Raw genomic sequence first — 24,327 nt, forward strand, 5'->3', positions numbered from 1 at the left:
AGGGGGCCGCCCCCCCCCCCCCCAGTAATTCAACATAACACACTTCTATGCACACCACCACACACAACTCACAGATGTAGCATTTGATTCCTAGCCAAAATTTTGGCATCCCTTTCCCCTGCCCTTACTTCAAAGGAGGAAACTACTTTCTCTAGATTGTCAGAGGGCTGAAATATATGCTCCATGTGGAAATTGGACGGACCGTGTGTGAGAAGAGGGAGCACTCCAGCCTGGACAGCTGTCACTTCCAGAGAAAAAAAAACCTGCAACAGGTATGTGTCTAATTCCCTCAGGGTACTCTGTAACTGCAAGTGATTCTTTGCCATCTCTGGCAGTGTAGTCACCTTCAGACCAGCTCTGCCATGTCCCCACAGATGTACAAGCCTCCTCTGTGCAGAGCCAGCAGGGGTGAGGCAGGGTTATCAGTATAAGCAGCATAGTACCTCTCATGCATCCAGGGCCAGCTCCTGTCTGCAAGGACTTGAACCATCTAGACCATATTCCTGAATAAATGAGTGAAATTGTGCAGAAATGGAGTATGTGCTAAATAGAGAGATTTCCTGAGTAGGGGAAATCCTTACAGGGGCTTTCCCACTAAGATATGATTACTTAGCAAACAGTACTTTTCCCAGGATAAAGGGAGCAGACAAAAAGATGCTGTTCTCTCCTACCCCATCATGGCCCACAATGCTGAGAACAACCAGCAGCCACCTGAACTTTGTCACCAATTCCCCTTTTATTTGCAGATGCTGAGATGCTATTTTGAGGTCTGGATAACGCCTTGGTTACATAAAGCAAATGTCCCCATTGCTCTCTGTCACTGACTCACCTTTCTCCATGGAAGCCTGACTTACAGGGGACCTACCACGACTTTTTCCTCACCTGGACTGTTGAGGCTAAAACTGAAATGGGGAACAGCTGTACAGAATCGCTACAGAGCTTTTCTCTCAAAGCACATGGTTGTTTTTCCTCCCTTAGAAAGATGCTCAAAATCTGAGTGACAAAGAAAAGACCTGCCTTGACTGAATTTATTGCTATCCAGTTGTGTATCTGTTTTTCCAAATCTAAACTGTGGATGAGAGCATGTTGTCATTCATTCAGTAGAGAGCCATCCACCCTCTGGCTGAATTTCCAAGCAGTGTGAACACACCTAGGAAGCTCTGTTGGACTTACTTTATTCTGTGATGATTCTTCATGCAGCTATGATGTAAACAAGTCTAAACCACAGCACATGTGACTACAATGCTAAAGAAAGCTTTACAACAACGGGATATTTTGCCTGGGGATACACACACACACACAAAAAGTCTTAAGAGTCTCCAGTGCTAGATAAAAGGTTAGACATATCTGTCAGGAATGCGTGAGGTAGAGCTGTTCTTTCTTCAAGACAAGAGTATGGATAAGGCTGTCTTGAAACACACCCACAGCCCAGAAATTACACAGTCTAACTAGTGCTTCTACTTTAATCAAAAGTTAATCCATACTGTGAAAGGGCATGATTGCAAATGCTGAGACAAATAAACCCAATCACATTCCCAAAGCATATTTTTGCTGAGGTTAAACAATGTAGTTTCATTCAGGTTAATACAAGACATTCAATCTCTGGATGACCACAGCTTATATTCAAGTTTAGTAGAATGATGGTCTTCTCTAGGTGGGCATCTACCATTTCTTCAGCCTTCACTCTTCGTGCATGGGCAAATTATTGCTTACACTGGACTAAGGCCCTTATTTGGAAGGATTTGGGTAGCTGCTCCCTTAAAACAGCAATAAAGTCTGGGCCCACATTCAGTCATACACAGACCAGCACTTATAAATGGACAGGGCCCTGACCTAAGCTATGAAGAACACTTTCTTTCCACAAACACCCCTTTTCTTCTGATAGTTGTTGCCTTTCTGCAGCAATATTGCAACTCCTATTAGCAGTGACACCTGCGCTTTCAGCCTTTGTAACAACCATTCAGTCAAGAAAGGCCCGTGAAGGGCTCCAGGGCAAGGTCCAGGGATCTTAAGGCAGATGGATGTATTAACAGCATAGCTGAGGTCTCTGCTCCAAGTAATCCCAAAGCAAAAATTTGCAGGCTGGGCACGTCTCAAGTTCTGCTTCAGAAACATCACTTGTGATGAGCAGGTGGCCCAGCAGCAGTTCAAATTCAGCATCCCCTGCCAGAGAGACAGCTGTGTTGCATCTTTGGGGGCGGCAGTCTCTTAGCTGGAAAAAAAGAAGTGCTCAAAAGAAACCTCCAGAAGGGCCATGGATGGATGTAGTGTGGTGCTACATTCATCCATCACACAAGCCACCATTGACAGCCTGATGCCAAAGACAAGGAAAAAGAAAGCCAACTATGGTGGCTCGAGTTGTCCACAAAGCAAGAAAGCCAAGCCACAGCTAAGTTTGTAAGAGGGCAAGAGGAGCCAGGAAGAGCTGCTCAGAATCTCAAAGGGGTTAGCAATCCCTCTTCCACTTCAGCTGGGTGCTTCACACAGTGCCAAGGGCTTCCAACCAGGCTGTCAGCTCCAGACAGCCTGGGCCCAGAAAAGGCCAGACAGATCCTTCCTTCAGCCAGCGGGACAGCCTGGTGCTCACTAACAGGTGTCATCAGACTTTCCACATGCCACAGTGGGGGCAAGAAGGCAGCAAACAATCAGCTTAGGTCTGTGCAGAGATTCATGCAGGCAGTAAGCACACCACAGAACAGTCTCCCATGTGTGACCCTTCAAGCCCCTGGCATAAAGGGCTTCATCTCAGTCTCCTCACCGAGTCAATTCCCCATTTGTCAAAGAAACAGAAGTTAAAGCCAGGTGAACCTGGCATCATGCAGGCTGACAAACCCAACATGCTCTTGCTGCTCTCTCAAGGAAAATGCAGCAAGATCGTTCGGACTTCTCTATCCAAACAGGCTTGTTTGGAAGCATGTTTTACATAAAACTGTTGCCAGCGTTTACTGCAACACAGATGAGCTCATTGCAACCAACACGGTGGGAAAGGAGACAAGCACCTTCTGAGAAAGATTAGCCTTATGTTTACAGCTGCAGCAAAGTGTTTACTGTAATATTACAATAAGAAAGGCACACTGGAATAGCAGCATCCATCATCCCACCCAGGTAACAGAGTTATCATGAGCACCAAAGAAAGGAGCAGAGCTAAAGTCAATTGAGCTCTTTGTACCACTCCAGAGCACTTCATTCAGGAAGGATCTGGGCAATTAAGGAGTCTTGCATCAGGAGGACACTGCTAGCACTGACCTAAAGAACTGCAGCAAGTACCATTTAATTGCAATGACATGATGCAGTCAAAAAGCCAACGTCTCTGCATCTTTGCTAGAATTTACAACAAAGTTAACTGTTCACCAATTCACTCCAGGAAGTTCATACCCTTGCAGAGCTTGCTGAGGCTCTGACATCTATTCCAGGCTACAAAGGCAATTAAATAAAAATAAATATTTCTAGTGAAGATTTAGGGCATAAGGAGAGAAGGGAAAGTTGTTCCTGCCAGCCCTAGATGCTGGAGAAAAAAGGAACAATCCCAGCAGTGACATTAAGAGCTTCTGGGACAACCAAAGCTGGTGCTTCAGAGGTATGGGTTCATGCAGGACTGCTACAAACAAGCTGAAGGAGCGGCTTCCTTCAGCTTCGGATCTCTCTCCAGTATGTTGGAAGTACTGGGCTCAGTGCATGACATACTTTCTTGGCTCATCTGCTTATGAGGATACTTAGCTACATCTGAACAAGAGTTCCCTAACAGTCTGCCACACGGAGGGACTGGCTGCACGCTGAGGAGACCTCCATGCACACAGGTGCCACTCAAACCAAGCTAGCCTGTGTTTCACCAGAGCTTCACAGTGCCCAGTGACCCTCAGACAGAGATCTGCATTTGCTCAAAAGCTTTGCTATGCAAATATTTCCTCTCACACTCCTACTTGTTAAATTGCATAGGAAACAAACTGCCTGCCGCCAAAATATAAAGCATTGCTGACTGATGGACTTCCCACTTTGCATTCTCTTCACATCAGCACCTCCACATTAAGGACCTGGAAGGCCTTTCTATACCAGTTGTACCCAATTTCACAACCTGACTGACTTCCAGGACCCACTGACAGCTGGGGGAGTCATGCATGCAGCTGCATAGAACCAAGACAAGGTTTAACTGACAGCAGCTAGATAAGGAGACTTCTGCTGGCTGGGAGGAAAAAAAACTTGTATATGGCTAACTACAATCACTTACTGCTAAATTTTTCAGTCCCTACCTCAACCAGAGCAGCAAAATGAGCTGCCCCATGTGCTTATTCTTTTACAGTACTTTGTTTTCTAAGCAACCTAGATGAGAATGTCCAAGTGTCAGCATCATCAGATCTCTGTTGTGATCACTCAGCAGACCCAGAAGCTTAGGAGGTCATTATCTCATCTGCAAAGGTTACTGCCACAAAGCAGACTCAGATTTAAAGGAATCGGATTCACGCCAAGGCTTTGCAATCACTTTCACCAGCTGTTTACACTGAGATACCATCCTTTGCATAAAAATGTCAGGGGCATACATGAGTTATCTTCCAGCAGCTCTACTGTAGGAGAAGTTTGCTCCAGGAAAGGGACAGGGCACTTAGCTGCGGAATAGCATTTTAAATAGCTTCAGCAAAATATTCTTGATTCTTGTGCCCTGCAGAAACATCTGTTCCACCAACAAGGCAAAACAAAACATAGCTTTAAAATGCACAGCTATGGTGTACTCCAGCTCAGTTCCTTTTCCTTAGGCTGTTTTACTGCAGGACTTTTATGCTAAAGCAAAGATTTCCCCAAGCCCTTCAGGAGACCAGGCACTGTTCTCCAATTCCACATCCCATAGCCTGTCCCAAAAGAAGCTTGAGTAAGACAGGAAGCACCCCTCAGGCTCTTCTGGGAGTTATGCAGAGAGAGTTTCCTCCCTTCTGAGGGAGCCACAGCCCCTTTCTCCTGCCACCAAAAAACAATCTTGCCCTGACATGATCTTTGGATACTGCTGTAAATGCTCCTGCTTCTTCCAGTGTGGGCGATGTGTCCACACTAGAGAAGAGCCAGCGTCAGAGCTGCAAAGGTGTCATGTTCCTGCACTGATACCATCAAGCAAGAAGACAGAGCTGTTTTTTTCCAAGCCTGACTTGTTCCAACTTTCCCCATTGTTCAAGGCAGATGTGTCACCATCCATCCGAAACTGTAACATGCCATTTACTCATGCTTCTGTGGAAGTGGAAGGAGCCTGTAAAAGCAGTCTTCACAGGAGCACCAAGAGGAGTTTCTGCCAGTTTGTTCGTTCCACAGGCATTTTAATGCTGCTGCATTATTCTGGGAGGATTGCATTTGAGGAACCATCAGGGATCAAAAGCACCTGAGCTTCTATTAAAATACTGCTCTTAAGCACCCCTTATGCTTAGTAATGAGAGAGCTGTGTGCCAGTCAACCTGTTTCATCTGGGTTCTACAGCAGACCACCCCACTTCTGCATACAAACAATAGACTATCAGGACCCAGCACAGCACCAGGAATGGGAGCCAACAGCATCTGAGCTCAGGAAAGGCACTCCTTTCAACCTCTGCAGACATTGGGTCTCCTTGGACTGGAGGTATACAGACCCTGCATTCAGATACATGTCATAATGACACCTCTACCTAGTACTGCAGTTCCACCCTGGTCCCCCACCAGTGTTGCAGCCATCATGACAGTAATTGGCCTCCTTTCAATTTTAGTGGCCATGGCAGCATCGGCAGTCTTGGGCCAGATATCTCTCTCACCAGGAAGCGTCAAGCATACTGACTTTCTCCTAGACCTTGGTGCCTCACATGCCACCATCCCACTCTGCTTCAGGTTGAGCTCTAATTTGCAGGGCCAAGCACAGCGCTGAAAAACCTTGCCGACAAGTTTCAGGTCACTATCAAAACACAGGAGACAGCCAGATCACCTCCCTCTGAGGAAAAGACTGACCCATATTTACATCCATAAAGCTCCAGCTAAAATGAAATGTTAAGGTTCTTATGACAAACGAAATACCAATGGCCTGGTTAAGCAGCCTGTCACCATGCAAAGTTTGTTGCTTAGAATGATATTAAGTTGTGCCACATACCACAGTTTACATTTGGTGCTTTACAGACTTCAGTAGCCTTTTTCTTTTTAGGGAACTGCTGACTGACTGGACCTGTACCCAGTGAACTCTCTCTATTTGTAGAGGCTGGACAGACAGGCTTTATTCATTCTGAGAAATTAAATTGAGAAGACCTGCACACACTGTCCAAAGGCTTAACCTTTAGACAAACTCATTTAGACTGACAGCTATTCAGCTACTTTCCAACAAAGCACAGGCAAGAACAATGAAAAATTTCTATTTCCTGGGGCGGACACAACGACAGGCAGGGCAAGACATCAGAAACTATAAAGACTTTTACAGGCACAAATTCCTGCTTGCCTCTGAACCCTACTCCCAGAATTCACCTCCTTCCCTCAGTGCAGAGCCTGCCTTTTGTCTGCCTGCAGTTATTTCTCATGCGGCTGTAGCCAGAGGCCCACTCTGCACAGCTGGAGAGGTCCGGCCAACAAAGAACCCACACCACCAGCCAGAAAGGAGAAGTAGTGACTGAACTCCCATGAGATGCCAGGGCCAAAGAACCCAAGTGCCTAAGGCATCAGCTCAGCTTCCTCCGTGCTACAGCACTAGACTTCACCACTGACTTGCTGGATTTTATAGGCAAATTGCTCCCCATAGGAAGACTCTTCTGCAGACAGCTCCAATATCTTCATGGTGTCCAGCCTCCTTTCCCGACTGTGGCACTTGGCAAGACAACCCTCCCTGCTACCACAGGATTAAGAGAAGAGCTCAAAAGGCAACAGCCCCAGTAAACAAGGGCATTAACTATCTTCAGGTTAGGTGAAGCTGCTTCTGGGCTTCAGTTCTGCCATGATTAACCATTTCTACTCTTCTTGCCCCTAAGATACTTATGCCTGGCCACTGTCTTGACAGTTTGGACTAGACCACTCAGAAGCTGCACCAGGCAAAGCGACACTCTGTTAGATACCTCTCATATTTGGCATTCTCTTTTCCCCTTCCCCAAGAAAAGCAAGTTATTCACATGACCTCTGGGTCTGCTGTACTTGCTACAGAGCTCAGAGAGAACTAAAAAAGACTCAGGAACTTCCTGGTGGGACCACAGGATCATGAGTGTACTAAGTTCGTCTTCAAAGTGGCCAGGAAAGAGTGAGGGAGGGGGTGGAAGAGTAGAAAAAGGATCAGAACCGAAAAAAACGCTCAAGAGAACTCTTCATACATCTTATCCCTCTTAAGCATCAGCAGCACTACAACTTACTTTTTTTCCCACTTCATAACTTCAGGGACAGTGTCTTAAAAGGGGATTAGTCACACAAAAGCCATCATATTTGGCATGCCAAAACAGCCAAGATCTACTTCACTACAAAAGACAGCAGAAGTTATTCAGTTAGATACTTTGGCAAATGAATCACTAGAGGTAACTATGCAACAACAGGCAAAGCTGTGCTTGCCCCAAGGCTACCAAAGCACCAGCATGAAACAAGCCCCACAAGAAACTTGCTTTTACAACGCCAATTTAAGATCCCATCAAATTCAACTTTCATATCCTACCAGAATGGGACAAATAGATGCAAGGGCTGGCAGAGCAATGCTAACCAGCTGCTGTTTAAGCAGCCTGCCCTGTGCTGGATTTCCCCAGACAGAGATGTTCCAAGTGTGTCACACTCTCAGCCCTTCTTCAGAGCTCCCACAGTAACAAGTTTGTTCCCCCCCAGGCAGGTCACACCTCTCCAGCCTTTCAGATTTATCACAGTATCACTTCATCTCTGTCCACAAACTATTAAGGGCTCATTAAGGGCTATATAGGGCTCAGTTGGACCAAAGGTCAGAGCCTGCAGCAACTCATCTACTAGGCTTCTTTTGCCTCTTACTGAGCTCCCTCCCAAATCCAGTAACCACCAGGTCAAGCAAAAGGGCTTGCAGCCCCTGGCCTGTACAGAACAAGTCAGCCTGATCCAGCAACCATCAGCTACTTGCCACAGGACTGCTGCAGCCTGGTAGTAACATAGAACAAGGTAGCAGAAGCACTGACAGAAAAGTATCACTTTCATTTGCATATCCCTCCATTAATAAAGACAAGCGCAGAAGGCCAGTGAAAGCAGATGACATTTTTAACATCATCTTCCCCTTCTCTGTTGCTTTTCATTATATATCAAGCAAATCTTGATTATTTCCTTTTCAAAGGTGAGGAAATTGAGCAATAGCGTAAGTTTATGTTTGACTATCACCCAGTGGCAGAAAAAGAGAGAGCAGAAAAGTCTTCAGTCTCAGAGCACAAATCATTTCACTAAATGGAATGATACTTCACAGTTACTTCACAGCTGCTGAAGTAACCCCTTTAGTTCTTCAAGATGCAAACCCTCTTATTTAAAATGTAACAGCACAGCCTTTCCTTTGTAGTAGTTGACAGAAAAGCATTCTCTGGATTTACCAGAGTATCTGTTAACAGAGGAAGTAAACCATTTCCTCTGGATATGCCAGAAAGCATCCATGAGCTACTACAGCATTCCAAGACTTTCCACCAAAGCCTTCCTCATCCACTGTTACTAAATTTTACAGGGGCCCTTTCAGTCCACATCCATCTTCGGACACCAAACTTCCTAAAACCTTTACCAGTTCTCCATAAAGAGTATGCTGAAGAGGATTCCTGCAGCTGGCCCTCTTCCCTCCCACGTCTCTCAGGAACGGCCACCTACACAATGACGAGGAGACTTACAGGACCTGGTAAACACGGAGGAAACACTACAAGTGACCCTTTTTAAGCCCGCTGGAACTAGTCTTTAATAACATAGAAAAATGCAACTTTCATTCATCATCTGACTACAATGCTATAAAGAAACACAGGAGTCCACAGATAATGATCAAATTTGATTCTGCATGTTGATTAACAGTTAATTGTAGTGTCTGATGTTGATTACACAGGCTGGAATTGAAGAAACCCAAATGGTATAACTAGATTCCTAGATATGTTCTGGATGTTGCTGCCTCTGCCATAGCACCATGATATGACACTAGAACATGCACTGTAATCACTCCTAAACAGGAGGTTCTAAAACAGAAATAAAACACATGCAAGACATCCTCTTCAATCCAAATCATACACAATTAAATTCCATACATCACAGATCCTTCCAGTGTAAGAAGACAGACAGTTGCATTAAAGGTGACAGATGATGTCTGTTTAAGACGACTCCAAACAGGGCTGGACACGGATTTTCTTTAAGGAGCACATAACCGTATGAAGATGCCCCACCATACTCCTCAGATTTTAATAATTATGTATGCCAGCTCCAAAGCAAGAGCAGTAAAACCAAGGAAGAGGACAGGTACAGCAAGCCATATGTTTTCCTATGGCAACAGAACAGTGCTACTGCATGTTAACAGACTTTCACTTTTTGTCCTTGGTCACACACTGCCTCAAGCACGTGCTTCCTTCGTACCTCTGGAGTATTATTGGACAGTGGCACTTTATCACGGATGGACAGTTAAACATGCTGAAGATTAAGTCTGCAAATAAACGGAGACCGGAAGGAGCCCAGGTAAAGATATCCATTGTGCTCATGTGCCTCACTAACATAAGCTACCGTCACTCCATTGGGATCATGAAAGCTTCTTCTGTAGGATCCTGTCTCACTAAGTTCAACAACAAGGCTATATTTGGGCACAAATTTTGTCACGGTTTCCTGACTCAGCAACTAAAAGAAAAAGAAAAAAAGAAAATTAACAACAAAAGATTTTGTTCTCCACAATTAGATCTCACTTACACAGTCAAAGACCATTCCACACTCCTTGGAAGAAGCAGCTAAGAACATAAGCACACATTTTGAGTAAACACTATTACACAGGCTTAACACATTAACATCTGAAAAGGCAACTTAAAAAAAAAAAAAGACCAGCAGAAGCATACTCTACTCCAGCACTAGGCTGAAAGGATGTCCACGCAGGAGACATCAACTGCGCCAGAACAAGCTGATGTCAAGCAGCAGACATCATGCTCTGCTCCCCACAGCATCAGTTTGTTAAGGCTCCTGCACTGCACCAGGAGAGACACCAGGTTTTACAGGGACAGCACAGAGTTTGTTTAGCTGAAATGGCACTTCCATCCTAAACACTGCTTGTTGATTTTTATTTTTTTTTGAGAACGGAAGTATTTTCAAGTCTTTGTATTGTTTAAAAAGCACCATGCTGTTTCTTTAGCATCAGATATCCCTTACAAAATACATTATTCTTGCTCATCTTCATCCTAAAGGGGGTGTGACATAACAACAGGCATACTGAGTCAGAACAAAGTGTCACCTAGCAGCATACATAACATACACACTGTCGCCTAGGATGCCTAGGGTAGTCATTAGAACAGGTCAGACTTCCCAATGCTTTCTGGGCACCCGGCAGTAAGTAGTTTAGGCACTTTGGGTACAAAGGTGAAGTCTTCACATATCCAAATGTAGATCCTGTGTTGCTGCATGGCTAGGGCAGAGACAGTCTATTTTTCTTTCCTGAGATCAAGATGGAAGGCAACTTAAGAGATGTGCATCTGCTACTCAGAGAAGCAAATGTTAGTTTTACTACCTATGAATATATAAGGACTGTTCTATCTGGGGACAACCACAACAGTTTTAACCATGGCACTAAAAAAAAATTTTAAAATCTTCCTGTGAAGAGGAAGAAACAGCACAAACAAATATTTATCACTAAGGTGATTTTTTTTTTTAAATTCTGTTTATTTATTTATTTTTTTTACCTTAAATATCATCCTTTTAATCCATGGTTTTTCAGACAAGAAATCCAACAAAGAAAATCCAGGATTGGGCCGGACAGCTGACATAGCTACCCAATATCCTCCAGAGCTGCTTAACCTGATATTATCTGGAAGACCAGGCATATTCTCAACAAACATATCTGCTCCACCTTTCATCAGCCCAGACACATAATACCTGAAAGTTATAGATAGTAGAATTAGGACATTTTAACTCAAGCAGTCTAAGTAATAAATAAAAGTCCCAAAAGGAATTCATTTCGAAAAATAAAAAGAATTTATTTTTTGCCTTATTTTGGTACAGGGAAATACAGCACAGCCACATTCCTCTCCCCAGAAAAAGTCAGCTTACTCCACTATGCTCAAGGAGCCCATGATGGAAAGATTATGCAGTCCAGATGTTTACAGTGAAAGAAAAAATTAAGTATTGAGGAAGGCCACCTTCTTTGCCATTTATAACTAGGCATGAACAGAGTGTAGGGTTTCCTTTGTCATTCACCTCATTTATTTAAACAATCTCTGAACAGAGAGTAGTAGTAATTTCAGCAAAGTCATACTCACCTCCTGATTCTAGCCATGGTTGTCTCCTGCACCAGGACAAAGTCTTCCGCCAGAGAGAGCTGTACACCATTGGGGAACCTCAGCCCCACCATTAAGACTTTCACTTCTTTTGTTACTGTGTCATATTCAAGCAGGCTAAAAAGAAAGCATTATATATGGTTTTGAGTGAAGACAAATATTTATTCATCCTGGTTTCATTCTCCAAGCATTCTATCTTCTCTCACATGCACTTCACCTAAGTTAAAAAGGCAGAATAGCCAGGAAGCATTTGTTTATGAACACAGGAGCAATACTAAGTCACTTGAGATCGGCAGCATTCATGAAGGATTTAGGTTGAACGTAATGCTAACACCTTCCCTTTTAAAATAGATGTTCCATGCAAGTCCTCTTGAAGGAAAAGGAGGAATCTCAATTTATTTCGCTGCAGGTCTCATTAGCAACATCCACACATTCTCTCACCCTCTTCTGGGCAGTGCAGTGTTTGCACAGGTGGTTTATAAAGAGAAAAAACTTGAAGACCAAGGAAGTAGTGAAGTCCCTTCCTACAGCTGAGCTTACAATAAGTTAAATGCCTTGGGGAAGAGATACTTGCCGCCCATCATCTGTGCCTTCCATAATCAAGAATAAATAGTCTCGTCTTTGCCATTTGCTACTGGAGTCAGTGAAGTAGATTTTCCTCCCATCCCGGGTCACTGTAAGATCATTCACAAATGACAACTTCTGACCTTCAATTAGTGTTTTGGTTGACACAAGCATTTTTGTTTCACCTGGTTACAAAAAGAAGGAAAAGAAAAAAAAAAGACACACAAGACAAGCTTTTGCATGCCCTGCCTTGGAAAGGAGTTAAATACTAACATGAAATTAGTAGGCACTTCACATTTCTTCCATTCGTGCCTCTGTTAAGTAATAAGGTTTTGGGTTGTAATGGAACAACTTAACACCAAACGTGAATGACCAGGAGAAAATATTCTTCGGAAAAACTGAAACAGTAGATGATGTTCCCTATTGATAAGTGCCAGACTTTTCACGTTTCTGAAGCTCTATGAAACTAAGTGCAAACTCAGGTCCCAACCTTGTAGAAGGATGCAGGCAAGCCAATCACTACTCCCTCTTTCCCCATAAATCTGTAGGAACAAAGAATAGTACTTTCTAAACATTAAAACATCAGCAGGTTCACTAAACTGCTCTGCCACAGTCAGCTCTGCCACATATTACTAGGCAAATTATTAAGGTCAAATCTCTAAAAATTAACCAAAATCTATCGAAGTAATCTTTGGGCACGGGGTTTGGGTTTGTTTGTTTGCTTGTTTTTGTCATGACTGAGCTAATATAGCAGCTGTCTGCCATCAAAAGGCGAGACCTTGATCATACCCTCCCAGAGCCACACAGTGTGAACCCTTTGGTTACATCTCACCTAGCATTTGGCTAGCCTCCCTCTCCCCACCTGAAGCCAATTTGGAGATGTAAACTGTCAGAAAATCAACCCTACACAAAAGCAACTATCACTTTTTGACAGCACAGCTCCTAAAACTGGGATCTGGCTCAGGGACTTACAACAAAGGGCACAATGCAACAGTGCCTTTCTCAGCAGGAACAAGCCACTCGATCTACAGCCGCACCAAACATGACAAGAAGTTTATGTAACAGCAATATTTTTTTTTCCCCTTTATGAAAACTGAAACAGCTACACAGAGCTTTATTCATGCATCCTGAGGTACCAATTTTGATAATCAAAAGCGTATGTCACCAGAAGGTAAGCCACTAGTAACTCTGATCCAGGCAGACAGATATAGAGAGGAAGTGATTGCTACAAGAAAATAAATATCAAGTTCTTGCATGGCATATTTCATCCAGACAGCTCCAAACCAGTTTAAAAGAAGGCAGGCATTGTTTTGCCTGCAGTGTCTGGCAAAACTGCAAATGAAGCCCAGATTTGTCAGTGGAAGAGAACTTCTGAGTAGAAAAGTCATACCTGTACCAGGATTAACTTCATAGAGTCCATAATAAGCATCTGCCACAAAAAGGGTGTTATTTGGCCCCACTCTGATGCCAAGTGGTCTTCCACACGTTGGCTCATCTTCACGGGTTCCTTAGGAAACAATTTTAAAATGGTTTTCCAAATAGAAATAACTACAACACATTCAGGCTACCTACATAGGTCAAACTGTAGCTTAACAAAACTCTACGGCCAGCACCACACACATTCATTAAAGAAATGAACTTACTTTCCTAGGTGTGAGTGAAACAGATATCCCCATGTTTTCACCAGTCTAGAGATAATCATATAATTTGCCAGGCTGGTAGCTAGCTAACAGCTGCCCTGAGTAGGGCTTAATGTCAGAGAACTGGATTTAACTAAATGCTTCTTCTCAGAAAGAATCAGTTTTACTGCGTGTTTCTTTTTCTTTTTTTAAATTTAAAAAAAAAAAATACACATCTTGGAACTTTCTTTTTCTGGAAAGGTCCAACGCTGTCATGAAACAGCCGGTTACTCAAGACACAGACACTGAAGACTTCTATAGGAGGAGGAAGGGGAATACTGCAAATCTGAAAAATTTGTCTACTTGAGTCCTGAAGAACTAAGAACTTCAGAACACCTGTAGTTTGAAAGATTAGCAAGAGAAACTTCTGGAGAAGGTAGTCAGCTACAGCCTTTCCACTTCCCTCCCCAACTCAAGGAGGGCAAGACGGAAGTCTAGGCTCCCCACTACCTCTTTGGCCCCAAACAAATAGGGCAGCGTAATCTTCCCACCTCTCCCAAGCTGTACAAGTCCAAAGGAAATGAGCAGTGGAAAGGTGATTCTTCATATCCATCCCAACCCACATTTATGCCTAAGCAGCAGCTGGAAGTCCAGCTTCCTATCAGCTGGCAGCAGACTTCGTTGGCTGTCAGCACCAAGGCTGTCCTACCTGTTAGGCAGCCAAGAGACTGCTTCCAAATCAGTCCAGAGCCTAATCATGTGAACATCTACGTAAAATTAGTTGAAGTGATGAACATGTCAATGTGAGCTACATAAAGACAGCAACAGTTCCTGCCCATAATTTCTGTCTAACTGACAACCAGCGCAGGGCTGCAGAACCTCATGTAAGCTTCTACATCATTGCCGCAAACAAAATCACCCACAGTCCCAACAAACACCAGCCAAGCTTCTCAGACTGTCCAGGCAGTACTGAGATGGCCAACATTAAGCTTCCCCATAGAAATGGTTCTGTTAATAAACAAGCCGCTACCGGTTTTTCTCACTCAGTTCCAGAAATCTCACTAAATGAAGCAAATAAGTGGGTCAGAAACTGTGGAATTCAACAAGAAACAACTGCAATTTAGCAGTGAGAAAACAGACTTATGACCAATGGAAGACCTCTGCTAAAGCAGGTGCAGCCACCACAACCTCCCACTGTACTTACAAACAGAGGAAGGGAAATTAGTACAACAAAATGCAAGGCAAAATTCTGTAGATGGGGAAGGTGATATTTGTTTTCAAAAATCTCTAAATAACTTGATCTTTCCCACTCACACATTATCTCAGAGTTCATTCACTCACACTTGTTTAGGAGTCCTCAGTTTTTATGGGGTGGCCCTTCACCTCAGAATCTTGCTGACTTCAGCTTCCATAAATATTAGGCCAGGTTGCTGCCCATTTTTTTCTTGTTTAGGATACATGCTTTTTCTAGATGGACTAACAGGAAAAGGAATGTTATTTGTGATGCACTTCAACCTTGTCTTCCTCCCAGTGTTAAGATGCAGGATCTTCTACCAACAAGCCATCCATGCTGCAGCCTTACTAGAGTGCAGGCCTTGTAGTCATGACATAGAAAACCCACATTCCTAAATTTTACTGCTGGGAACAGTGTCCTTTGTTATCAAGAGCACCCATTCCCTTTCTTTTGGCCCTTCGTTCTGCTATTCCTTCCAGTGCTTATATACATATTTCCACTCATACTTCATTCATACAAATATATTAATATTTCTGTTACAAATCTCTACAGAGAAAGATATGCACTTGCATGAGCAATCCAGACAGAACACCAGTTTAACCAACACAAGCCGTGACCCAGACATTTTCAGGTACACTATGTTCAGGAGCTGTCACTCACCACAAGGACCATGGCCAATTCTGGCTATTGTTTGTATTTCCCCATCTTCTATTTTGATAATCTTCCCATCAGCTGTCCCAGTAAAGAGCACATCTGCAAAAACAACTGGTGGGATTAGCTTGATCACAAAACTGTAGTGGCAAACATCCTTCTACGTGATCCTTCTACTAGCATGAAGTAGAATTCATGTTTAAGATACAGTGAAGTAACAGCTGTCTTCAGTCATAGCAAAAGAATAAAGAGGGAAGAGGAAAGATGAAGGCAAATAAGAGCATTTGGTTAGATTTCTTCCAACTCAAAAAGAAGAGGAAGGATTTAAGTCTTAGGAGTTATAAATATGGGATATGAAGCTTTTCACCCATAAGTGGTCCAAATTCTTGGTTAAAGGTAGATGTAACAACTTAATGGCTAGTCATTGGATTGATCCCTCTAGGCAAATTGCTACATCATCATAAAATGCGATCAGGCACTGCATCCATCTTACCACTCTTCAATGAGAGACTGACTAGATAAAAACATCTCATTCTGATACAGTACACATAGGCTGCTGGACACCTGCCAATGCTCATATTGTATCAGTTCTGGAGAAGAATTACAAAAACCATAGCAATTGAACAACCACCCAAATCAAAAGCATTGCCAAATTACTGTGTTCATGCCAAGCCACGTGATAGCATAAGACAGACTCACTGAATACAAACAACATACAAACTTTTCCATAGAACCAAATTAAATGAAAGACCGTTGGATTAGTACAGCCCATTGCTTGGACTTTTCCATCTCCAATTTAACTGAAGTTTTAAGTTTGCTAATTACACTTTTAAAAGGGAATAAGACGACTTCAACATTTATTCATACGAAACTTATTTCCAGTCAGGTTGATTATTTCACCCATAGGTCAGTTGTCCCTTGCAGGAAGGTTTCCTTAAAGAGTTTCCAATGAGATTGATGAAACTAGGTAACAGAAAAGAATCAGCGGCTTCAGGTAATCACTTTAGCACATTGTTAACAGAGATAGGTAGAAAAAGCATAATCTGAGGAAGGAATTTACAGTAGTTTCTTGCTGGGTAAAATAATTTTTTAAAATATTTTACTAATTTATTAGAAGATATAGCAGAAGGAAAATAAATTATATAGCTACTGAGCACCTCTGGAACTGAAGGATGTTTCAGTAAGGGCCTTGCTTGCAACTCCCACACCCTTTCCTTCTCACATTAAAACAGTCAAGGACTCATGTCAAGAGTAGTTTCTAGCCCTACCCCGCTTCAGGAGGCACAGGGAACAACCCCTGCACAAAGCTGATTTCCTACTAAGTGGCTGGGGTGGCACAGGGAACACCCCTGCACAAAGCTGATTTCCTACTAAGTGGCTGTCATGCCATTACAAGTCTAGCCACCTTATTACTGCTCAGAGGTGGCATGGGTTTGTGATTTGGGGAGAACACACGTGCCATAAGAGAGCAGAGCAGGCATTAAGAAGCTGCTCAGAGGTGGCATGGGTTTGTGATTTGGGGAGAACACACGTGCCATAAGAGAGAAGTATAGGATGGCACCTGTAATGCATGCAACAGCACTAAAATGTAAATATGCTATTTATCAATTTGAGATTTTTTTTCTGTCATATAAGCAAAAATTAACACCACAAAACTCAGTTCCCTCAGAGGCAATGAGCATTAAAAGAGTAGGTAGTGCCCTGTAAATATTAATTCCCAGTTAAGAGCTAGCCAAATGAAAAATGGGACCGCTTCCTCCTAATGTAAGTAGCCCCTCACTACATTGCTGATGCTTTCAGTCCTGGAAGACAGGGATTTTTAATCTGGCAACAAGATTTATTTTATACTGGGGAAAGAGGAGAAAAGCAGTATATAGCAGCCGGGCTTTGCTGCGTAACACAATTATTTTTTTAAAAACCTGCATATTCAAAATAACTTCCAGAGTTTGTTTTCCAACAGCTTTATTGCTGAACAAACCCTTATCAATGGAGCAACATTTAAAGACCCTTCTTTAAAAGCTTGTATTGTCAGTGCTTACCCCCAATATTGACAATGGACTCTGGTCCAACCAGCTGATTTTCCCATAACCGCTCAGCTTTTCGTAACTTGATATTGGGCTCTAGCACACCTGTCAGGAGGGGAGGTTCCTTCAAACTGCAAAACAGAACACAGACCTCATGATCCTTTGCGCAAATCTGCAAACACTCTTGAGCAACATATTGGATCATTTTTTTCCTAGTTTGCCAACTCCTGCAAACCTGACCTATGCTTTACATACAGCATATTTCAAAAAAGAAAACATAGCTGACAAGCTGAAAAATTGACTCTTGTTCATCAGCGATCATAATTTTCTGGTTCTGCTGATCAGAAAAGTTGCAGTTATGTGTTCCTAAGACGTATCTGGAAATCTATACGGCTTCAAGTCCAACAACACATTCCCAGTTCATCTATCTTACACAAAGGCAAAGGATTTCTGCATTGCCACAACACAAAAGAATAACTGCTTTCTTACTCAGCTGAATGACTTGTTCCTACCAGAATATTTTTCCTAAGTAGATACATGCAAATTCCTAAGCAAAAAGGTTTTAAAATTTCAAAGCCTGGCATTTTACAATACACCGAGATCTGACACTGTATAGCATTTTCATCATGGAGAAAAAATAATTTTTAATTACTAATTAGCATACAACTAGGGAAAAAAAAGTGTTCCAGTAGTTTGAGCACTCGGACACACATGCTTTCATACCATATTGAAACATATATTCTCGTTCATGACTTGAATGCATTCCCATAGAGAAAGACCAACTCAAAGGAGTAAGTTGCACATAAACTGAAATCTCAAAATGACAAAATAAGGTCCGATCTTCCAAGCCCTTATTCACATAAATAGCCAGGTTCAAGACAACTGGAGTTCCAACAAACAAGAGAGATACAGAGAAGGGAAGTAGTAAGATGCCTATACAGCTTCAACTTAAATACCAGGCTCCAAAGCACTGTGCTTCAAAACCAGCCTTAACTGTGCTAACAAACTCAAATATGTTTAAGAACCGAAGAGACTGAAAAGCACACACATAAGCCACCTCAGTCTCCATGAGCTAAGGATTTAAAGTTATTACTAAAAGCTGCGTACATGCCCAAGCTCATTAGGTGTTCATTCACAAGAATATGCTAAAGCTCCCTAGGCCAAGTTTTGAAAGAATTTTTCAATCTTTTTTTTTTTTTCCTAAGTAACTCCTTATATGACCATAAGCAAATGCCTTCCACCTGTAGAATCTTAAAAAGATGAGGTTTGACTCCAAAACTTGCCCAGATTCACAGGATCCAGGACCTATTTGTCACCAACCACATTGCAACTCTACTGCTCATATGGTGAAAATCACTACAATTTCTAGAGCCTCAGTGACTGGGGGGGAAAAAGTCAACTGAAATTGCAAACTAGAAAAGCCATGACAATTGAGGAAAACAGGTTCACAGCACAAATAATTCAGAAGGAGAGAAAAATACATACTTTTATCTGTCTGGTTACAGACAGCCAACTTTCCTTTAAGTATGTATTACTGCAGTGGCAAAGCCAACTGATAGCTCCTGTCCACAGAAGATTTACAGCAGAGTTGTCTTCACAATGCTAACACAAATTTGTTTTCCATCCCTTCTTCCAAGCATCAAAGAGTTTCAGATGAGGATAACAGGCTTCAGATAAGGAACTCATTTGCTGGGAACTTTGGACAGTTGTGTTTGCAAGCAGAAAATCCTGCCTGGGATCCATATTATCCAAGACAGGCTCATAGAGAAAGAACTTGAAATAAACCCGAGTTGCAGGAATTTCACGTGGAGTTTCACAGATCACGTCTGCTTTTTTCTCCCTCCTCTTATTCCTCATTGTTTCCAGTGGCTTACAGGAATAACATCACTATTGGCAAATGAGATTTTTACGTGTTCTTTCACTGAAGGGATTGATTCAGATAGCATCTACCTCCTTGAGCTTTTTCAAAACATTTCATAAACATCACACAGAATCATCCTATCTATTGTACAGACTGGAACCACTTCTGGCGGTGAAGCTAAGAAGCTAATTAAGAATGTACAGCAATATAAGCCAGGGATTTGGGCAGGAAGAATAGTTCTCCCGGTCTTGTAAGAGGGACTTAAAGTAAGAAATATAAGCATGCAGAATACTGTTACCCTGGACTAGAATTAGACCAGGACTATACAATAGGAAAAGCATTATAGACATCCTATTGGCTTTCAGAACTACTGTTCAGTTGCAGTGTATTTCAGGGAATTGGGTTTTGTTAAACCCAACCACAGCAGAAAGTATTTCATTATGATTTGCAATGAGGCAGCTTATGTCTAATAGCCTATTGGCAAGACTTGTAAGTACTACCCTACTACATTAACAGATTCTTTCAACTCTAGAGATATTTACAGTGTTGTTGTTCCTTTTTATTAAGGAATTATCGAGTTGATCATAAATATTTAGCAGACTGAGCATTTTCACTTACTTCAAAATGCCACGAGCACTAAACAGCGCTTGACTCCACCCTATGCTAGCAATCAAAGCATTTCACACACAACTTCTCCCAACACAGGTCACATCTTCTCATGTAGTTGATTCACTGTTACACTACACATTTGATACAGACCTTGATTCAGATGTTTATGAATTCATCATTCAGGGCAGAAATCACCTAGCTGCATTGCTTTATGAGATCTGCATTTAAATATAACATCACCATATGGTTCCACTGGTACAAAGCGCCAAATCAACCCAGTCTGGTCATCCATTTCAATTTCCATCCTCAGATAAACAGTCTCTCTGACAAAACTGTAATAGCAGGGGTACAGCTTGGTCCTTAGTGAAAATGCAGTTCTTGTCTCACAGAAGGCAAGAGTGCACGTAAGTAATCACAAGCTTCAGTGACAGCTTGCACAGCAGAAAATCACTTTCTAGATTAACAATCAAAGAAAGTAATTCAGCTCCTTCAGTGGTCAGTAGTGACACGCAACTGCACAAGATGGCTCAGAAACAGACTGGCTATGCAAAGCAAGCCATGGCAATGGATAATACTGCAATCACTCCCCAATTTCTTAATCCAGTTGGAACGACTTTACATGGTTGAGTCTTGTTTGCTGAAAAAAAAAACACCAAACCCAAAACCAACAGAACACATACAAGAAGTTACGCTTCAATAACATTTATTTCAAAACAAAGCAATAATTTACCTTATAGGCTGAGGGTCTATAGGACAATCCAGTAGAACAGTTACTCCAAGCAGGGGCACAGTTAGAGATGCAGCCAAAGTCAAGAAGGTAACACGGAACACCTTGCTGCTGTAAGTACTGCCAAAACCAGCCAAGAAATAAGATTAACATGCTAAGCTGTTTTAAGATACAATAGACTTTAAAAATTCTTTAACAGCCTATTTTCTTCACAAAAGGAACCAGAAATACTTTTGCCCACCTGCCATCCTGAATGACCTTTAAGGTCCATTTTGAACTCGTTAGGGTAAGAGAAAGGGATATTTATCCAGTCTCAGCATACTGGCATCATATGAGTCAGAGTATTCTCATGTTCAGGCTTCATGCATGCTACAAGTTACAGCTGACAAAAAAAAAAGAAAACCACACACAAAAAACCCCAAGAAATGGGGGGGAGGTGATGGTGTTTGGTTGGGGTTTTTTTAACTTGATCTTCAGTTTTGGCAATGGTTTCCATCCCAGCACAAATTACAGATGAAAAGTTCAACTAAAACAACAAACATTAGAGAAGTTAAATGAATGCTTGCTTAATTTAGTGAACATTGGTTTGAAACTCAAGCCCCAGTACACAAAAGAAATTAAGTATCTTCTATTTACCCATCAAAACACACAACAAAAAAGTAAAAACTGTTCTTCCACAGGAGAAAAACAGGTTTTGTTCTCAACAAGTTTAGAGGCATCAATCGGGCATTTACAGAGGAAAGCACAGAGCCACACTCAACAAATCCTAGCCTTGAGCTGAAAAAGCAGCTCCCACAATTTTAGCTACTCTGAACCATTCACTGGCACAGCCAGCCAGCCAGCCTCCTTGCAGTTATCAATTAAATAAAGGCAAACAGTGGCTGATGGTTCTGCATTAATCCTTGGACCACTTCCACTGTTTTGTCCTTCATTAGCCAATCATCCAGACAGTACGAAATACAAACTACTGCCCAGAGCACAAATATCACAACTGGGGAGCTAATGACATGTACTTGCAGTACTAATATCAGCATCAAGGTAACCTTTGGGATTATCAGCTGGAACAGCAAGGACAGAACTAAGCCTGGATTTGATCACTGCTTGCATGCACAAAGTACAGAAGTTGGAATATTCATAATCCATCACAGCTCTTTCCTGATGGCACAACTGCTGTCAGCCCCTCTCTTCTGGTAGCAGACACAGGCCGTTAGGATGGAGGCCTGCCCCAGTTTCCCCAGCTCTGCACAGTACCCAACGGGCCATCACAAGCCACCGCGCTAATCACCAGGCTGTGCCGAGATGACTGATACAAGGATGCTGGCAGCCTGCCATGACAAGAGCTGTGGCTGCTGCTAGCCCAAAGCTACAGACAGTTCAGCCCGTTCCAAGAAGTGTTGTTAGCACTGCTGCTGTTGGTCACCAAACTGTCCCCAGCTCCCCCAAGGCACTCACCGCCTAAGCCTCCTTCCTTTCCACCAGCATGCCCAAGTATTCCTGCTCTTTTTATATTAAAAACTAAATTTTATTTCTCTCTCTCAAGAGCACAGTTCATTCCCATCATGAACTTCAGCAGTGTTACACCACTAAGCTTGTCTCCATCTGAGCTGGACCAGGCTGGGAAACTGCTTCCAACAAGCTCTCTCCTCTGCACTGACCTCTTCATACTTCCCAAGAGCCAGAATGCCCTTGTAATTAATTAGAAGAATTCAGCACTTCCTGCTCTAACAGTAGATGTCTTGAGGAAGCAACAACCTCCCAGTCTGTTTCCCCTTGGATTTGGAATCGAGAGCAGGTGGTAGAGATATGAGGCGATCCCCAAGTTCACACAAAGACTTCAGCTGTCGGCCTTGTCCTTCCACTGTCCTTCAAAAGATGAAGGCTCAATACTATAAAAGTACTGTCAGCAGACACCTGAGCATCTTTGTGACAGCTGAGAATAGCTCACACAAAAGGAAGCAGATAAATATGAATGGGAACTCATCTGCCAAAGCCAACTTAATTAAAGCTCCTGAAAGCATGATTTAAGTAAAGGTCATATTTCTGATCCTCATTCAAACTTGCAAGGAATTGACAATAAAGGAAAAAGGCAGGAAGAATGAGGTGACAAGCAAACTCACACTTCAAGCCTGCAAACTGCAAGACCTGTTTTAGACACTGCTGAAACCGTAAGAATTTAAATAAAACCCAAAAACTTTAAAAAAAAAATTAAAAAAGTCAGCTGCTCAGAATCCCTATAAAAGTAAACAAACAAAACATACCCAATATAGAATACTGACAACTGTAAGTTACTGACTTACAGTAACTTTCTCACTGGAGAGAATCACTGAAGTAATGGTTCACCAACACTAATAAGCAAAACAGAAATCCTTAGCTAATTGTGTCTCTGATAATTAATCCTACATGGACTCCATCCACAAATCTCAATAACGCAACTTACCAGGACTCCAGCTATAATGACAGCAATTTAGCTGTCACTAAGAACTAAAAAGAGAAGCCATTGCACCAGCTCTTGAAGACAGACAGTAGGCTAGCAAGACGATACTACGGGTCACCATAGCCAGGAGTTCAGGCTGCCTCATCCTCTTGAAGAACTACTGGGGGGCCAGAAGGGAAAGCAACTGTCATCAAGAGTTTCTGCCACGGCTCCCGGACAGAAAAAGGGCAGCCTCCAGAATTTCTTCCACTGGTTTCATGCAGAAGAGTCTCATGAGAACAGAACCTGACGATACTCTGGATCATTGCTGGAGCCTTAGAAATTCAACTGATTTGAGCAAAGTTACCAAGAGAGGCTGAAGCCAGGAAGAGCAGTCTCTCAATCTGAGAGATGCTGATGCTCTCCTTCAAAAACAGGGGCTACCCATGCAAGCCACCATACACAGTCTTTCATTCTGATGACCCTGAAAGGCAGAGATAAGAATCTGCAAGGTACTCAAGTCAGAAGAGACATAATAGATGGTGAACCAAAGTATTACAAGTCATCAACTACTTCATTCAGTGGAAGGCAAGGCAAACACCATCACTTTCTTATTGCAGCTATTGCCTTTATTTACAGTGAAGCTAATTTTTTATAAGATTCCTAAACAGAAAATAGTAAATAGAATCTTCTTTAACTTAGCCACAAACAAATGGACTGTTTATAAAGTTATTCTATCTCAGATACATATAGACTAGTCTTTAAACTGCAGATTACTCTTTAAACTATTGCCAAATATAAACAGACTAACCAGTTATACAGGACTTAATCACACCCACAATAAATCTGTGCAAGCCACAATGGGACAACTGTTATTTCTTGACTTGCAAAAGATAAACAGTACTTAAAAAGACCCATTGGGGGAAAAAAAAAAAGCCACAAATTAAACCTTTTTTTTTTGGTTAAAAGCTCTTCCTGCAGTTCTGCAGAAGCAGGTGTGCAGGCCCTGCCCAAAACCCTCCTCCCTCTGTCAGCCACCTCCAGCAGAAGCCCGAGCACTAGGCAGAGAAGCACCCGCTGCGGAGCCGGGGTGCTGGGAGGCCGGGGGTACCCACAGGCTGACACCCACGGGTGCACCAGCATCAACCTCTGCCACCAACCAAGAGAGGGGAACTGCGGCCTTGCTCCCCACACCCGCGGCGGCCTGCTCAGCCCCCCGGCAGC

The 24,327-nt window shown here is 42.6% G+C and overlaps 2 protein-coding genes across 2 annotated transcripts in view; one reads left to right on the forward strand and one right to left on the reverse strand.

Annotated features, from left to right (window-relative positions):
• The window catches only part of CST7 (cystatin F), a 5,878-nt gene extending 5,054 nt beyond the window's left edge, over positions 1-824 (forward strand). Inside the window, exons 3-4 of the mRNA XM_009272602.1 lie at positions 156-272; positions 747-824. Of these exons, the coding sequence (XP_009270877.1) occupies positions 156-272; positions 747-824 (195 nt within the window). The remainder of the gene's footprint in view (positions 1-155; positions 273-746) is intronic.
• Positions 825-8,917: 8,093 nt separating this feature from the next.
• The window catches only part of APMAP (adipocyte plasma membrane associated protein), a 22,186-nt gene continuing 6,776 nt past the window's right edge, over positions 8,918-24,327 (reverse strand). The window contains exons 2-9 of the mRNA XM_009272614.2: positions 20,694-20,810; positions 17,509-17,624; positions 15,479-15,571; positions 13,356-13,472; positions 11,976-12,150; positions 11,384-11,518; positions 10,808-11,000; positions 8,918-9,761 (exon numbers count right to left, since the gene is read on the reverse strand). Of these exons, the coding sequence (XP_009270889.1) occupies positions 9,552-9,761; positions 10,808-11,000; positions 11,384-11,518; positions 11,976-12,150; positions 13,356-13,472; positions 15,479-15,571; positions 17,509-17,624; positions 20,694-20,810 (1,156 nt within the window). The 3' untranslated portion in view covers positions 8,918-9,551. The remainder of the gene's footprint in view (positions 9,762-10,807; positions 11,001-11,383; positions 11,519-11,975; positions 12,151-13,355; positions 13,473-15,478; positions 15,572-17,508; positions 17,625-20,693; positions 20,811-24,327) is intronic.

Source organism: Aptenodytes forsteri, unplaced genomic scaffold (assembly GCF_000699145.1).
Source record: "Aptenodytes forsteri isolate BGI_AS27 unplaced genomic scaffold, ASM69914v1 Scaffold238, whole genome shotgun sequence".
Lineage (NCBI taxonomy): Eukaryota > Metazoa > Chordata > Aves > Sphenisciformes > Spheniscidae > Aptenodytes > Aptenodytes forsteri.